The sequence below is a fragment of the Vipera berus genome (assembly GCF_964194415.1).
Source record: "Vipera berus genome assembly, chromosome: 4".
Classification (NCBI taxonomy): Eukaryota; Metazoa; Chordata; class Lepidosauria; order Squamata; family Viperidae; genus Vipera; species Vipera berus.
This window is the reverse complement of record NC_138206.1, coordinates 29669475-29682166: the sequence shown is the minus strand read 5'-3', so window position 1 is coordinate 29682166 and position 12692 is coordinate 29669475. Positions and strand designations below refer to the sequence as shown.

Genomic DNA, 12692 nt, shown 5'->3' with positions numbered 1-12692 from the left:
ATGTAAAACTAATTGGATAATGTGATTTATGACATGTAGATAAGGGCAGGGATTGTGCGTGTTATGATGGGTTTGGGAGAGATTTCAGATTCTGGCATCCCTCCATGAGCATCCCTCCATGTTTCGTTTCATTATTAAGACTTTTTAGATAAACAATGCTTGCATTTTGTTTGAACTGTCTCATTTATCGGAACCATGACAGCCTGATTCTATAGTTGCTGAAAATTATTTTTTTCTCATTAATCTACACTCAGTACCCCATTATGACAAAGTGAAAACAGAATGTTAGAAATGTCTGTAGAATTATTAAAAACAAAAAAATGAAATATCACACTGGCATAAGTATTCAGATCCTTTGCAACAACACTTGAAATTTAGCTCTGGTGCCTCCCATTTCTCTTGATCATTGCTGCCATTGTTTCTACACCTTGATTGGAGTCCACTTGTGGTAACTTAAATTGATTGGACATGATTTGGAAAGTCACACACCTCTCTATAGAAGACCACACAGCTGACAATCCATACCATAGCAGAGCAAAAGCCATGAGGTCAAAGGAACTGCCTGCAGAGCTCAGAGATAGGATTATTATAAGGCACAGATCTGGGGAAGGCTGCAATAAAATTTCTGCTGCACTGAAGGCTCCTGAAAGCACAGTGGCCTCCATAATTCTCAAATGGAAGAAGTTTGGCACAACCAGGACTTTCCCAAGAGATGGTTGCTCGGTAAACTGAGTAACTGGGGGGAAATGGCCTCAGTAAGAGAGGTGACCAAGAACCCAATGGTCACTCTGACTGAGCTCCAGAGGTCCTATGGGACAGAGATAGGATAGAGTCCAGAAGAATAACCATCACGCAGCCCTCCACCAATCTGAGCTTTATGGTAGAGTGGCTAGATGGAAGCTTCTTCTCAGTACAAAACACATGAAAGCCCACTTGGAGTTTGCAAAAAAGCACCTAAGGACTCTTAGACTGTGAGGAACAAGATTATCTAGTATGATGCAACCAAATTGAACTGTTTACCCTCAATTCTAAATGTTATGTCTGAAGGAAACCAGGAACCTCTCATCAACTGCCCAATATCATCTCAATAGTGAAGCATGATGGTGGCAGCATCATGCTGTGAGGGAGACTGGTCAAGGTTGAGGGGTAGCTGAATGGAGCAAAGTACAGGGTTAACCTCAATGAAAACCTGTTCCTCAGTGCTCATGATCTCATCTAGGCTGAAGGTTCCAATGTGACAATGATCCTAAGCACACAGCCATGACAATACAGGAGTTGCTTAGGGACAACTCTGTGAATGTCCTAGGAGTAGCCCAGCCAGAGCCCTGACTTGAACTCTATTGAACATCTCTGGAGGGACCTGAAAATGGTTGTCCACCAGTGGTCACCATCCAACCTGACTGAGCTTGAGAGGATTTGCAAGGAAAAATGGCAGAAAATCCCCCAATCCAGGTGTGCAAAGCTTGTCACATCATACCCTAAAAGACTTGAGGCTGTAATTTCTGTCAAAGGTGCTTCAACAAATTACTGAGTGAAGGGTCTCAATACTTATGCCAATATTAGTTATATTTCAGTTTTTGTAATAAATTTACAGACATTTTTAACATTCTGTTTTCACTTTCTCATTATGGGGTACTGAGTGTAGATTAATGAGAAAAAAATGAACTTCAATAACTGTAGAATCAGCATAACAAAACTGATGAAAGTGAAGGTGATTGAATTCTTTCTGAATGCAGTGTACAAAGTATAGCAATCTCAGAGTGAGAGCTTTTCTACTAATTTTTTTAAAAAAACATACAAAAATAAGAGTATGCAATATTTTTTCTTTCAAAAAGAAAGTACAACCTTGTACAGTATATCTCAATCTTCTATTTTGTGATTGGCCAAGTATATATATATATATATATATATATATATATATATATATATATATATATATATATATATATATATATATATATATATATATATATATATATATATATTTGTGTAAATTACTAACAAAGAATTAAAGGGAAACTGAGATGCATTTCTGACTCCTTAGTCGTCATCAGTCAGCTATACCCTTCTGAGATTCGAACCTGGGCTGATTGCATATTAGGCAGTGTTATTTGCCTCTAAGCCACAAGGTCCCTCTCGCTCTGTTAGCTTTTTTTCTTTTTTTTTTAGCAAGGTAATCTAAATAGTTAACATTTGAAACATATATATATATATATATATATATATATATATATATATATATATATATATATATATATATATATATATATATATATATATATATATATATATATATATATATATATATATATATATATATATATATATATATATATATATATATATATTTAATCAGGAGCCTTATGAAATCTACTGATGCCAGTGGAAGTGCACTGACTGCTTAGAACCAGCTAGAAGTGACTTCAGAGACATAATCAAGAAGAGGATGATAAGGGGGTCCCCAGAGCTGAGACTCCATCAGAGAACAGAAACAAACAAGGGGTTTCAAATTATTAACCTTTCTGTTTCTGGAGGCTCATACAGATTGCTTGGGGCATTGTTCCTATTAAAATCAGATTACCAGAACACTAACTGGGTGAAGTGTTTGGAAGGGTTATTTTTTTTTTTGGTCACAGTCACATAAAATAATTGCATGTGTAGGCCATGTTTTTATTGGACCAACTTCTTCATTTATTTTCCTTAGTTCAGGGACACTACAGTAACAAAACTATTATTCATTGCAATACTGAGAGAAGTGTATATGCAATAAAAACATACTTGAGATACTGAGAGTTATTGACAGAAAGTATTTACATTTGTGTATATGCATTTGTGTATGGTACTAGCCAGCTGCAGAGACACAGTAAAATTGTTTACTCATCTATTGATAGTTTGAAATGTGATTTTCATGAATATTAGTAAGTTAAACTCAGTTGTTCAATTATTCTGTACAAAAAAGAAAAACTTAACAAGCAAGCCATACAAAAGAAACACAGCTGCAGATGAAGTGATTTCATTTTTGTATTGGAGCAATATTCATGGAACAGGTTTTGGAATGGAATTTAACTCATTCTTACACTAAGCAGTAAACAAATAATACAATAGTAACTTTGAACAGCACTATTCCATAGCATGCAGTTATAGTACATACTGTATGTAATACATAGTAATCTTTTATTTATTAAAGCAAAGTATCTGTTCTTATAACTGAGACATAAAATGAGGTAAAATGAGGACCCAGATTGTTGGGGGCAATTAAGCTGACTTTGTAATAATGCCGCTTGGGGTGTGTGTGAAAGCCCTAATAAGCAGGCATATACATAGAATGAAGGCTACTGCTAAGCTTGTAAGCCGCCCTGAGTCTTCGGAGAAGGGCGGGATATAAATGGAATTAAAATAAAATAAAAAATGATATATTGATGATGGACTTCAATATCAGCATCAGTAGGGCAGTATAAGTGAGTATAAAAAAAACACTTGTGAGCTACTTTTGATCTTTTTCTAAAGTTTCCAGTTTAGAGAGAGAGATCAGATTTTACTTCTTCACTTGTTCTAGATAAAAACCCATTTACTCCCTATCATTCAGTTGGAGTGTTTGAATGATGATGGAGCTGTATTGTCATATAAGGGCAATTTGGAAATAAACCTCTATTTGGTTATCAATGACAAACACTCACAGATACAGAACTTTTATTATACACATTAGAAAACTACAACATTACTTTTTGACATAATCGCCATTCAAATTGAGGTACTTGTCATAACATCTTATATTATACAATTATATTGTATTGTTTTTAAATTTTGCCTTGTAAACCGCCCTGAGTCCTTTGGGAGTAGGGCGGTATATAAACTGAATTAATAAATAAATAAAAATAAATAAATCTTGCAAGTTTTGAAATTCCTTAGTAGTAGTCACTCAGCACCAAATCTGGGCTATGGGTGTGTGTGTGATCAAAAACATCCCAACAGAACTGCTTCAAAAGTTCTTGGGTGAATCTAGTGATGTGCGGACGAGCATTATCGTGAACCAACACCACACTGGAAGTCAGCATGTCCCGATGCTTATTATGGATGGCTCATCTGAGTTTTCATAACATTTCACAGTAGATTTCTGAACTGATGGTCAAACCATGCCCCATGCACTTCACTAGCAGTACTCCTTTGGCATATTCACAGTTGGCAGGATTTTCAATGGCACCAATTCTGTTGTGGTGTTGGTTCATGATAATGCTTGCCCGCACACTGCTAGACATACCCAATAACGTTTGAAGCAGTTCCGTTGGGATGTTTTTGATCACCCCCTTTCCATAGCCCAGATTTCGCACCGAGTGACTACTACCAAGGAATTTCAAACCTTGTAAGACGTTATGACAAGTGCCTCAATTTTAATGGTGATTATGTCAAAAAGCAATGTAATGTTGTAGTTTTCTAATGTGTATAATAAAAGTTCTGTATCTGCAAGTGTCTATCATTGATAACCAAATGGAGGTTTATTTCCGAATTGCCATAGTAATTCTAGCCTAGCTATATATAACAGTATGTGACTGTGATTTGCGACTATGTGAGGAAGCCAGTGATTTGCGACTTGTGGGAAGCCAGTGATTTGTGGGAAGCCAGTGACTTGTGGGAAGCCAGTGATTTGCGACTTGTGGGAAGCCAGCTGTGAAGGTTGCAAATAGTGATGATGTGACCACAGCACACTGCATCCACCACAAATGCATGCCAATTGTCAAATGCTCAAATTACAATCATGTGACTACAGCAACACTGTAATGGCCACAACTTTGAGGACCAGTCATAGCTCTCCTTTTCGTTGCCACTATAACTTTGAACAGTCACTGAATGAGTAGTTGGTAAACAAGGAATATGTCTGTCTCTCTGTCTCTATCTATCTATCTATCTATCTATCTATCTATCTATCTATCTATCTATCTATCTATCTATCTATCTATCTATCTATCTATCCATCCATTTATCTCCTCTGTTTTTCCCCATAAAAATTGTTAGGATGCAGGCAAAAAGCAAATTAAATAAATATTATTTGTATAGTGAAAGCACCTGAAAGCAGGACAAGAAGCAACGGATGGAAACTAGTCAAGGAGAGAAGCAACCTAGAACTAAGGAGAAACTTCCTGACAGTTAGAACAATTAATCAGTGGAACCACCTGCCTCCAGAGGTGGTGAATGCTCCAACACTGGAGGTTTTTAAGAAGAGAATGGACAGCCATTTGCCTGATGTTTACAATAGGGAATATTAAAGGGTTGTTGACCTTTTTAAAATAAGTTGAATCCCTGTTTTGTATTTATGAAAAGAAATTTATTTAATAAAATGAAATATAGCAAAACATTAAGAATTAATTTCAGGTTAATGTATCTACATATAAGAAAACTATAGTGGAATTGATTTGTAACGTTCATATAACCACAGATCAGTGTTGGGTAGATATTTTTCCTGAAGCTATTATTAAACAGATTTCTCCACTTGCTCATCATCCAAGTCTTTCTGTTGACACATTTTGTACTTGATACTGATAACTGTCAGGGTCAATATGCTACAAAGTGGCAAACAAAATTTGTTCACCCTGCTGTAATATATGACTGAATCAGAGCAGGGTATGGCTTTAGTTCTTTTACATCACAACAGGCTGAACAGGTTGTGTTTGTCACTTTATATCACATTGACATTTTGAGTATTGGATGCAGAAAAAACACAAATGAAAATATCTTCTCTGAAATTCTTCTGTCACTAATTCTTTGCTTTACTTACCGGTATCTACAGTAGAGTGATAAAAACAAATAGATTTATATGTAATGGATAGCACTATCTCCTACCTCTTTCTGTTCACTTACTCACCAAAAGTGAGAATAGGTTCTGATGGTATCCTCTGGCATGCAGATTGTACACAAAATTGCTCAACCAAGAGAAATATTCATATGAGGGATCACAAGCACACACACAAGTTTGCTCTTTGGTAAACAGGAAAATTGCAAATTATTATTTTTAATTCTTGGGAAAATGATTCTGAGGTTTGGAGCCAAAACCTTTGCAAATAGTTTTGTGTCCACGTTAAATAAAAATAAATGAATCATAAATTATTTCACCAGAACTCACTATTAAATTTTAAATGAGATACAACATTGTTGTATAATAATAGATAAATTAATAAGAATAATAAGAGTAGCAGAATTTGTTGGCTGCATATAACAAAATCTTCTGTTTCATCATTAAGAAGGTATGCAATGCAATACCAAGGAGTTCTGTCTTGGGTCCTGACTCTTCAACAATTTCATAAATGACTTAGATGAAGGAATAGAAGGGGTAATCACAATACTTGTGGATGACATAGGGCGTAGAAGAAGACAGATTAAGATTCAAAAAGATTGCAATATATTTGAACATTTAGCCCTAACATTAATAGGCTCTGTTCAATAAAGTATTGCTTAATAAGGAGAACTGTTAGGTGCTTCACTTAAATAGTAAGTAGATACACAGGTATAAGATAGGTGGTACCTGACTTAGAAATAATACTTGTAAGAAATCTGAGGGACCTGGTAGGCCACAGTTTGAGCATGACCAAAAATGTGCCAAAACAGCCAATTTGTTGGGTTGCATCAGTAAGGTATAGTGTCAAGATCAAGGGAATTGATAGTTTTGCTTTATGTTGGACTGGTCAGACCATACCTGTAATACTATGTTCAGTTTTATTACACAGTGCAAAACAGACCCTGAGAAATTAGAAAAAGAGAATAGTGACAAAGATGGTAAGGAGTTTGGAAGCTAAATGAAGAGAGCTTAAAGGAACTTGTGCTTACATAAAGAAGAAAAGGTTAAGGGGAGATATGATAGTAGTCTTCCAATACATGGAATGATATAGGAAAAAGGGTGTGCATATACTGCTCACATTATCCAAGGATGAAAAAGAACCAACGGGTAGAAACTTAACAGAGAACTTTACATAAGGAATAATCTCCTGCTTATGACACCCGTTAAGCAACAGAATAGTCTGACACCTGAAATTGTGGGTGCTCCATCAGTGGGAGTTTTCTAGAAAAATATTACACAGTCATTTATTTGGAATAGTATGACAATTTGTGCATTGAGTAGGGAGTTAGATTAAAGACCTTCAAGGTCCATTTCAACCTTATGAGTCTATGAAAGTGGAACTCTGTTTTATTTTACCTTTTTTTTAAAAAAAAAAGATAAAATACAAGGCTATATTATGAAGTTGATTTAACATAAGCTATGTAACAATATTATAGGGACGCGGTGGCTCAGTGGGTTAGGACGCTCAGAAGGTCGGCAGTTTGGCGGGTCGAATCCCGAGTGCCGCATAACAGAGTGAGCGCCTGTTACTCGTCCCAGCTTCTGCCAACCTAGCAGTTCAAAAGCACATAAAAATGCAAGTAGAAAAATAGGGACCACTACGTTGGGAAGGTAACAGCGTTCCGTGAGCCTTTGGCGTATAGTCATGCTGACCACATGACCACGGAGACATCCTCGGACAAGCCCTGGCTCTTCAGCTTTGAAACAGAGATGAGCACTGGCCCCTAGAGTCGGAAACGACTAGCACGCATGTGCGGGGGAACCTTTACCTATGTAACAATATTAGCTAAACTTAAAGGTAAAGGTAAAGGTTCCCCCGCACATGCGTGCTAGTCGTTTCCGACTCTAGGGGCCGGTGCTCATCTCCGTTTCATAGCCGAAGAGCCAGCGTTAATATATTATAGTTAATATATTAACTATAGTTAATATATTAACTATCAAATAATTATTCTTACTGTACTAATTTTTTTCTTTAATATGAAAAATATAATTAATTTTGGCTTATTCAAAACTATAATGTTTCTTACTTTCTGATGTAATATAAAATTGCACAGTTCTAGGCAATCTAGAACTGCAAGATTTCATATAGCCCAGTGCATTTGCTGTCATGCCAGCTGGCAGTCTACTCTAAATATCTTAAGTGTGTTTGTTCCTCAACAATGAATGGTTGCCCTCCACTGATTTAGTGTCATCACTCAAGAGGAATAAGATAGAAATGTATACAGGTAGTCCATGAGTTACAACTATTCATTAAGCAACTGTTTGAAGTTACATAGCACTGAGTAAAGTGAATTATCACCAGTCCTCATTTATGACTGTTGCAGTGTCCCCTTGATTACCTGATCAAAATTCAGGCACAGCAACCAGCCTGCATTTATGATATTTGCAGCATCTTGGGGGTCATGTGATTGCCAGTTGCAACCTTCCCAGCCAGCTTCTGACAAGCAAAGTCATTGAGAAAAGCCATATTTCTTAATGACTGCACTTAACAACCATTTTTCTTAGTAACAGAAATTCTGGTTCCAGTTGTAGTCGTAAGTAAGGAGTACATGTAAGTAAGTAAGTCGTAAGTAAGGAGTACATGTTCAAGTCTATGTATGTTGCTGGATTATGCAAAGCTTTTATATAAAAGTCAATAATTATTCTTTAATTCTATTAAATTACAGGAATATAGGTTCAGAGGAAGAGAAGAATCACAGAGAGATAAAGTTGGATTTTAAGTGTAAATCAGGAAATATTTAGATATGATTTTTAAACTAGTGTGGAAGTCACTAAGAACGAGTGTGTGGGGGGGAAAGTGATGAAGAATCACAAGTTCTCCATGATTTATTTGAAGTTATCCCCTCCATCTAGAACAGACATGTCAAACTGCCGGCCTGTGGGCCGGATGCATCACGATGAAACTGCGCCCTCCCCATTGCCGGCAATGGGGAAAAAGTCATAATATGTCACACGATATCACGTGATGTCACGAGTTTGACATGCCTGATCTAGAAGTTACTCGAAGGCAGAATTTTAGCTAAGGATACTTTAATTGGGCATCTGCCCATACTTTCATATAGAAAGAAGTGTTTGCAAAAAAAGAGGTATGTCATGTTGAAGGTTGTTGATTGTATCAACTTAACATATTGATTTTTAATTGTACTAATTGTACTAATTGTACTAATCATATTGTAAGCTATCTTGACAAGATTTCAATTTTAAAAGCAGTATTAAATAAGTGCCACTCCCTATCTCCACTTCATTAAGGTTTAGTTAGTTAACACAACTTTATGTAGGGTGGTCTGATAATTAGTCTCCACCATTTTCTAGAGAACAAATAGCCAATGTACAATGTATCTATACAAATAAGACCCTGAATTCAAGCAAATTGTGGTATGGTCATAAACTATGATCCTAGATCTTTTATTCCCAAATGAAAACTGGATAGTGCTAGAAATGAATAAACTATGCCAGTCTTCATCATCTGTGCAGAAAAGCATAAAATCTGTACAGCTAGTACTTGTCAGCATTTGTGGGCTACAGCATTAACTAAACACATCCTTAATGTAATTACTTTAAAGTAAGCAAATTTATGTGCAACATGCATATATTTCCAAGCCAAGATAGATAAAATCTGAATTGGAACGTGCAAAATTTATAAAGCACACAAACTTTTTTATAATCATAATGGTGAAAGTCTGACTTCTATAGATAGCTCTTTGGCTTTCTTAGTTAAATCATTATGCGTGGAAGTTGACATACTGTTGTTTGAGGTAAATTGATGAAAGGAAGGAATTGTGCTTGCTTTTTTCCATAGTGTGTCTCTCTCTGCTGGATGCCAATACATATTACATCTTTCTTTTCTTTCTTTCTTTCTTTCTTTCTTTCTTTCTTTCTTTCTTTCTTTCTTTCTTTCTTTCTTTCTTTCTTTCTTTCTTTCTTTCTTCTTTCTTTCTTTCTTTTTCTTTCTTTCTTTCTTTCTCTTTCCTTCCTTTCTTTTTCTTTCTTTCTTTCTTTCTTTTTCTTCCTTCCTTCCTTTCTCTTTCTCTTTCCTCCCTCCCTCCCTCTCTCTCCCTGCCCCCAGATGCTAACACAGAGTTAAATACCTACTGAAACTAACTACCTATGCATATTTGAGAAACTCATAAAAAGAATAAAATCTGTACGTGTTCTTTCACCACTATCCTGCAGGCTGCATACATCATTGCAGCAAGTGCATTATGGGCATCTTGTATCTGTAGATAAACTTTGGAGCTGCAAGGTTAAGTGGGAAATAGAAATCCAGTGAACCCTAGCTGGGTAAGTGAGCTTAACGACTGCGTTAGTGCCATATGTACACAGTGAAGCTGAACATACTCCCTTCTGTGCTACTCAAACCAGGGTCTACGCTATGCATTTAAAATGAAAGACTAGAAAAACAGGAAAGCCCTACTCAAAAGGGTTAACTACTAAATTGCAACAGGGAAGGGCCGTGGATAGAGAAAGAGAGAGAGAGAGAGAAAGAGACATCTCTAAAGTCACAGATAACACTTAGGTTTGGTGTTTCTGGCTCAGCAGAAGCTTTCTATCACAGAATGCAAGTCAGATGAATTACTTCTTTAATCCTATTGCTATATGTAGAAAATCTTACATGCAAGTTAACAAGGCTGAAGAGCTGAGGAATGGTCCTGCTGAAAGTATATTCCAACATCGGAACACTCTTAGCCCATGAAATGAATAGAAGACTACTGCTTTCCATTCTAAAACCCCTCTCGCTAGTATTATGTGCTCAAAATACAAGGAATGCACACTATTTCCCTGCATGTAATAAAAATGCACTTCCAGCTGCAAAACAGAGAGGTGGATAAAAAAATACTAAGGTTCAAAGGCAGAGTCTGCTATCTATCAAGTTTAATTCCACAGAAATAGAGTAAAAACTTCGTGTAGTCACTTATGTTTTCTGAAGAACTATTCCCTGGATCTTTGACAGCTGTGCAATATCTGTTCTTTGCATAAATTACTCTCTTCTAAATCACATCCAGTAACTTTATTGCCACAATATGCAGAATGCAGATACTGGTGCATGCATGGTTTCTATAACATATACGTTTAAATACAGTAGAGCAGATTGCAGTGTAAGGATTTGTCTATTTGTATGAATGAGAGGGAATTTTAATTCAAGATTTAAAGTGACTAGGATTTATATAATCTCAATTTGAACAGGCAGTACAAACACCAAGAGGCAGCTTCCCATCAGTCAAGTCACACAGATATGCACTGAACTCAGCTCTCTTCTAGGCTTAACAAGGAAAACCAACAGAGCAAGCCACACAGGCAACTCAGAATCACCTGACTAGAAACCATACACATTTGAAATTGCAACATTGCACTTAAGCTGTCCAAAGGTTTTTTTTAACATCATAAATGAATCATGTTGTTAAATGGATTTTAATCCATTTGTACAAGAGCCAGAACAACTAGCAAATAATTCACTTAAGTAGTGCTTAAATTTTGGAAGAGTGTGATAATAGAGAGGGAAGAAAACAGGTTACTTCCATAACGACTCTTTTCTCTGACCTCTCACATTATGTACACTGACTTGAGTTGTACAAAATAAAAATCAGGATAAAATTCAAATAAATAAATAATGTGGGTGGGTGCTCAGGGGTTTCTTCTGCCATTTAAATATTGGCAGGAAGAGAAAGGCAACTTGCATTTTTCCCTTCTGGCTACTTATTTTCTCCTTCATTTTGTCTGGATAACCAACTAACACAGAGGTGTCAGGAAGATCAGCAACAGAAATGATCCAATAAAAACAGCTCCATTCAAAGCACATTTAGATATATTTTATACAATCATTCAGGAGCCGTAGAAGACAAGTTTTTGAAGACACCCTGAAAATCCTATTTAACTCCACAACAAACATCATACATTAACAGAATTTTTCTTATTTCTTTCTTATTATTTTTTTTTAATAAACAACAGCCAGATGGTTAATATACAATGGGAAGTTCTTTACAAGCTTCTGGCAAATCTAGTGATTTGGAGAAGGAGGAGAAGATGCATTGGGTACACTGCCCCGAGAAATAGGGTAGGGAAATTATACTTGGGAGACAAGCGGCCTCGGGTGACTCAAAAAATCAATCTCACACGAACACCTTAGTCACATCCAGAGGTTCACGAGCACATATTCGCCTCTCCCTCCACCCGCCCTCCACTCGCAGCCCCGGTCAGGACTCTCAAGCGGGGAGACAAGAAGACGATAAGAAAAGTTGGCCGATCGCCCCCTACCTGAGGATAGCTGTGTCTCCCTGCCTCACCGTGATGTTGTCAGTGCCTCGGTTATAATCCACGCTGCGGACCGGCAGCCCTGTAGGGAGAAGGCAAAGCAGTCTCAGTAGGACCAACGGGAATTGTCTCCGATCGGGCTGAGCCCTTCCCACCATGGCTGGAGTTGCAAAGGATGGACTTTTTCTCTCTCTCTATCTCTCTCAATCACTCTCGGTGCCTGGAGGATGGTGGACTTAAACCCAGAAAAGAGAACAGGGAGAGGGCAGCAGGCGAGAGAGAGGTACAGTAATATCCGGCCAGCGATCGAAAAACGCACAACTCTGCCTGTCCACAGTTGACCAGTTCTCTCGGCTTCTTGGCGGCGGCGGCGGGGGGGGAGGTGTCTCCTTCCCGACCTGGTCCTCGCTCGCTGCCTCCTGGCTTCTTTTTTACGCTTTTGGTCCCTCAACCCCCTCCCTTTCGATGCCTTGGGGTGGAAAGAGATGATGCCTTGTTGTTTGTCGCGCGCGCTCTTTTGGCTTGTTTAAGTTCTCCCCCCCTCCCCTCCCCTCCCCCAGGCAAGCCGAACAGGGATGGAAACGAAGAAAGAGGCGAGGAGGCGGTCACACACACA

General features: G+C 37.5%; 1 protein-coding gene across 2 annotated transcripts in view; it reads right to left on the bottom strand.

Annotated features, from left to right (window-relative positions):
* Positions 1-12234, bottom strand: part of LSAMP (limbic system associated membrane protein) — a gene marked incomplete at both ends in the record, with an annotated part of 501998 nt that extends 489764 nt beyond the window's left edge. For both annotated transcript variants that reach the window (XM_081327926.1, XM_081327927.1), the window contains one exon: positions 12080-12234. In XM_081327926.1, the coding sequence (XP_081184052.1) occupies positions 12080-12234 (155 nt within the window). The remainder of the gene's footprint in view (positions 1-12079) is intronic.
* Positions 12235-12692: the final 458 nt, after the last annotated feature.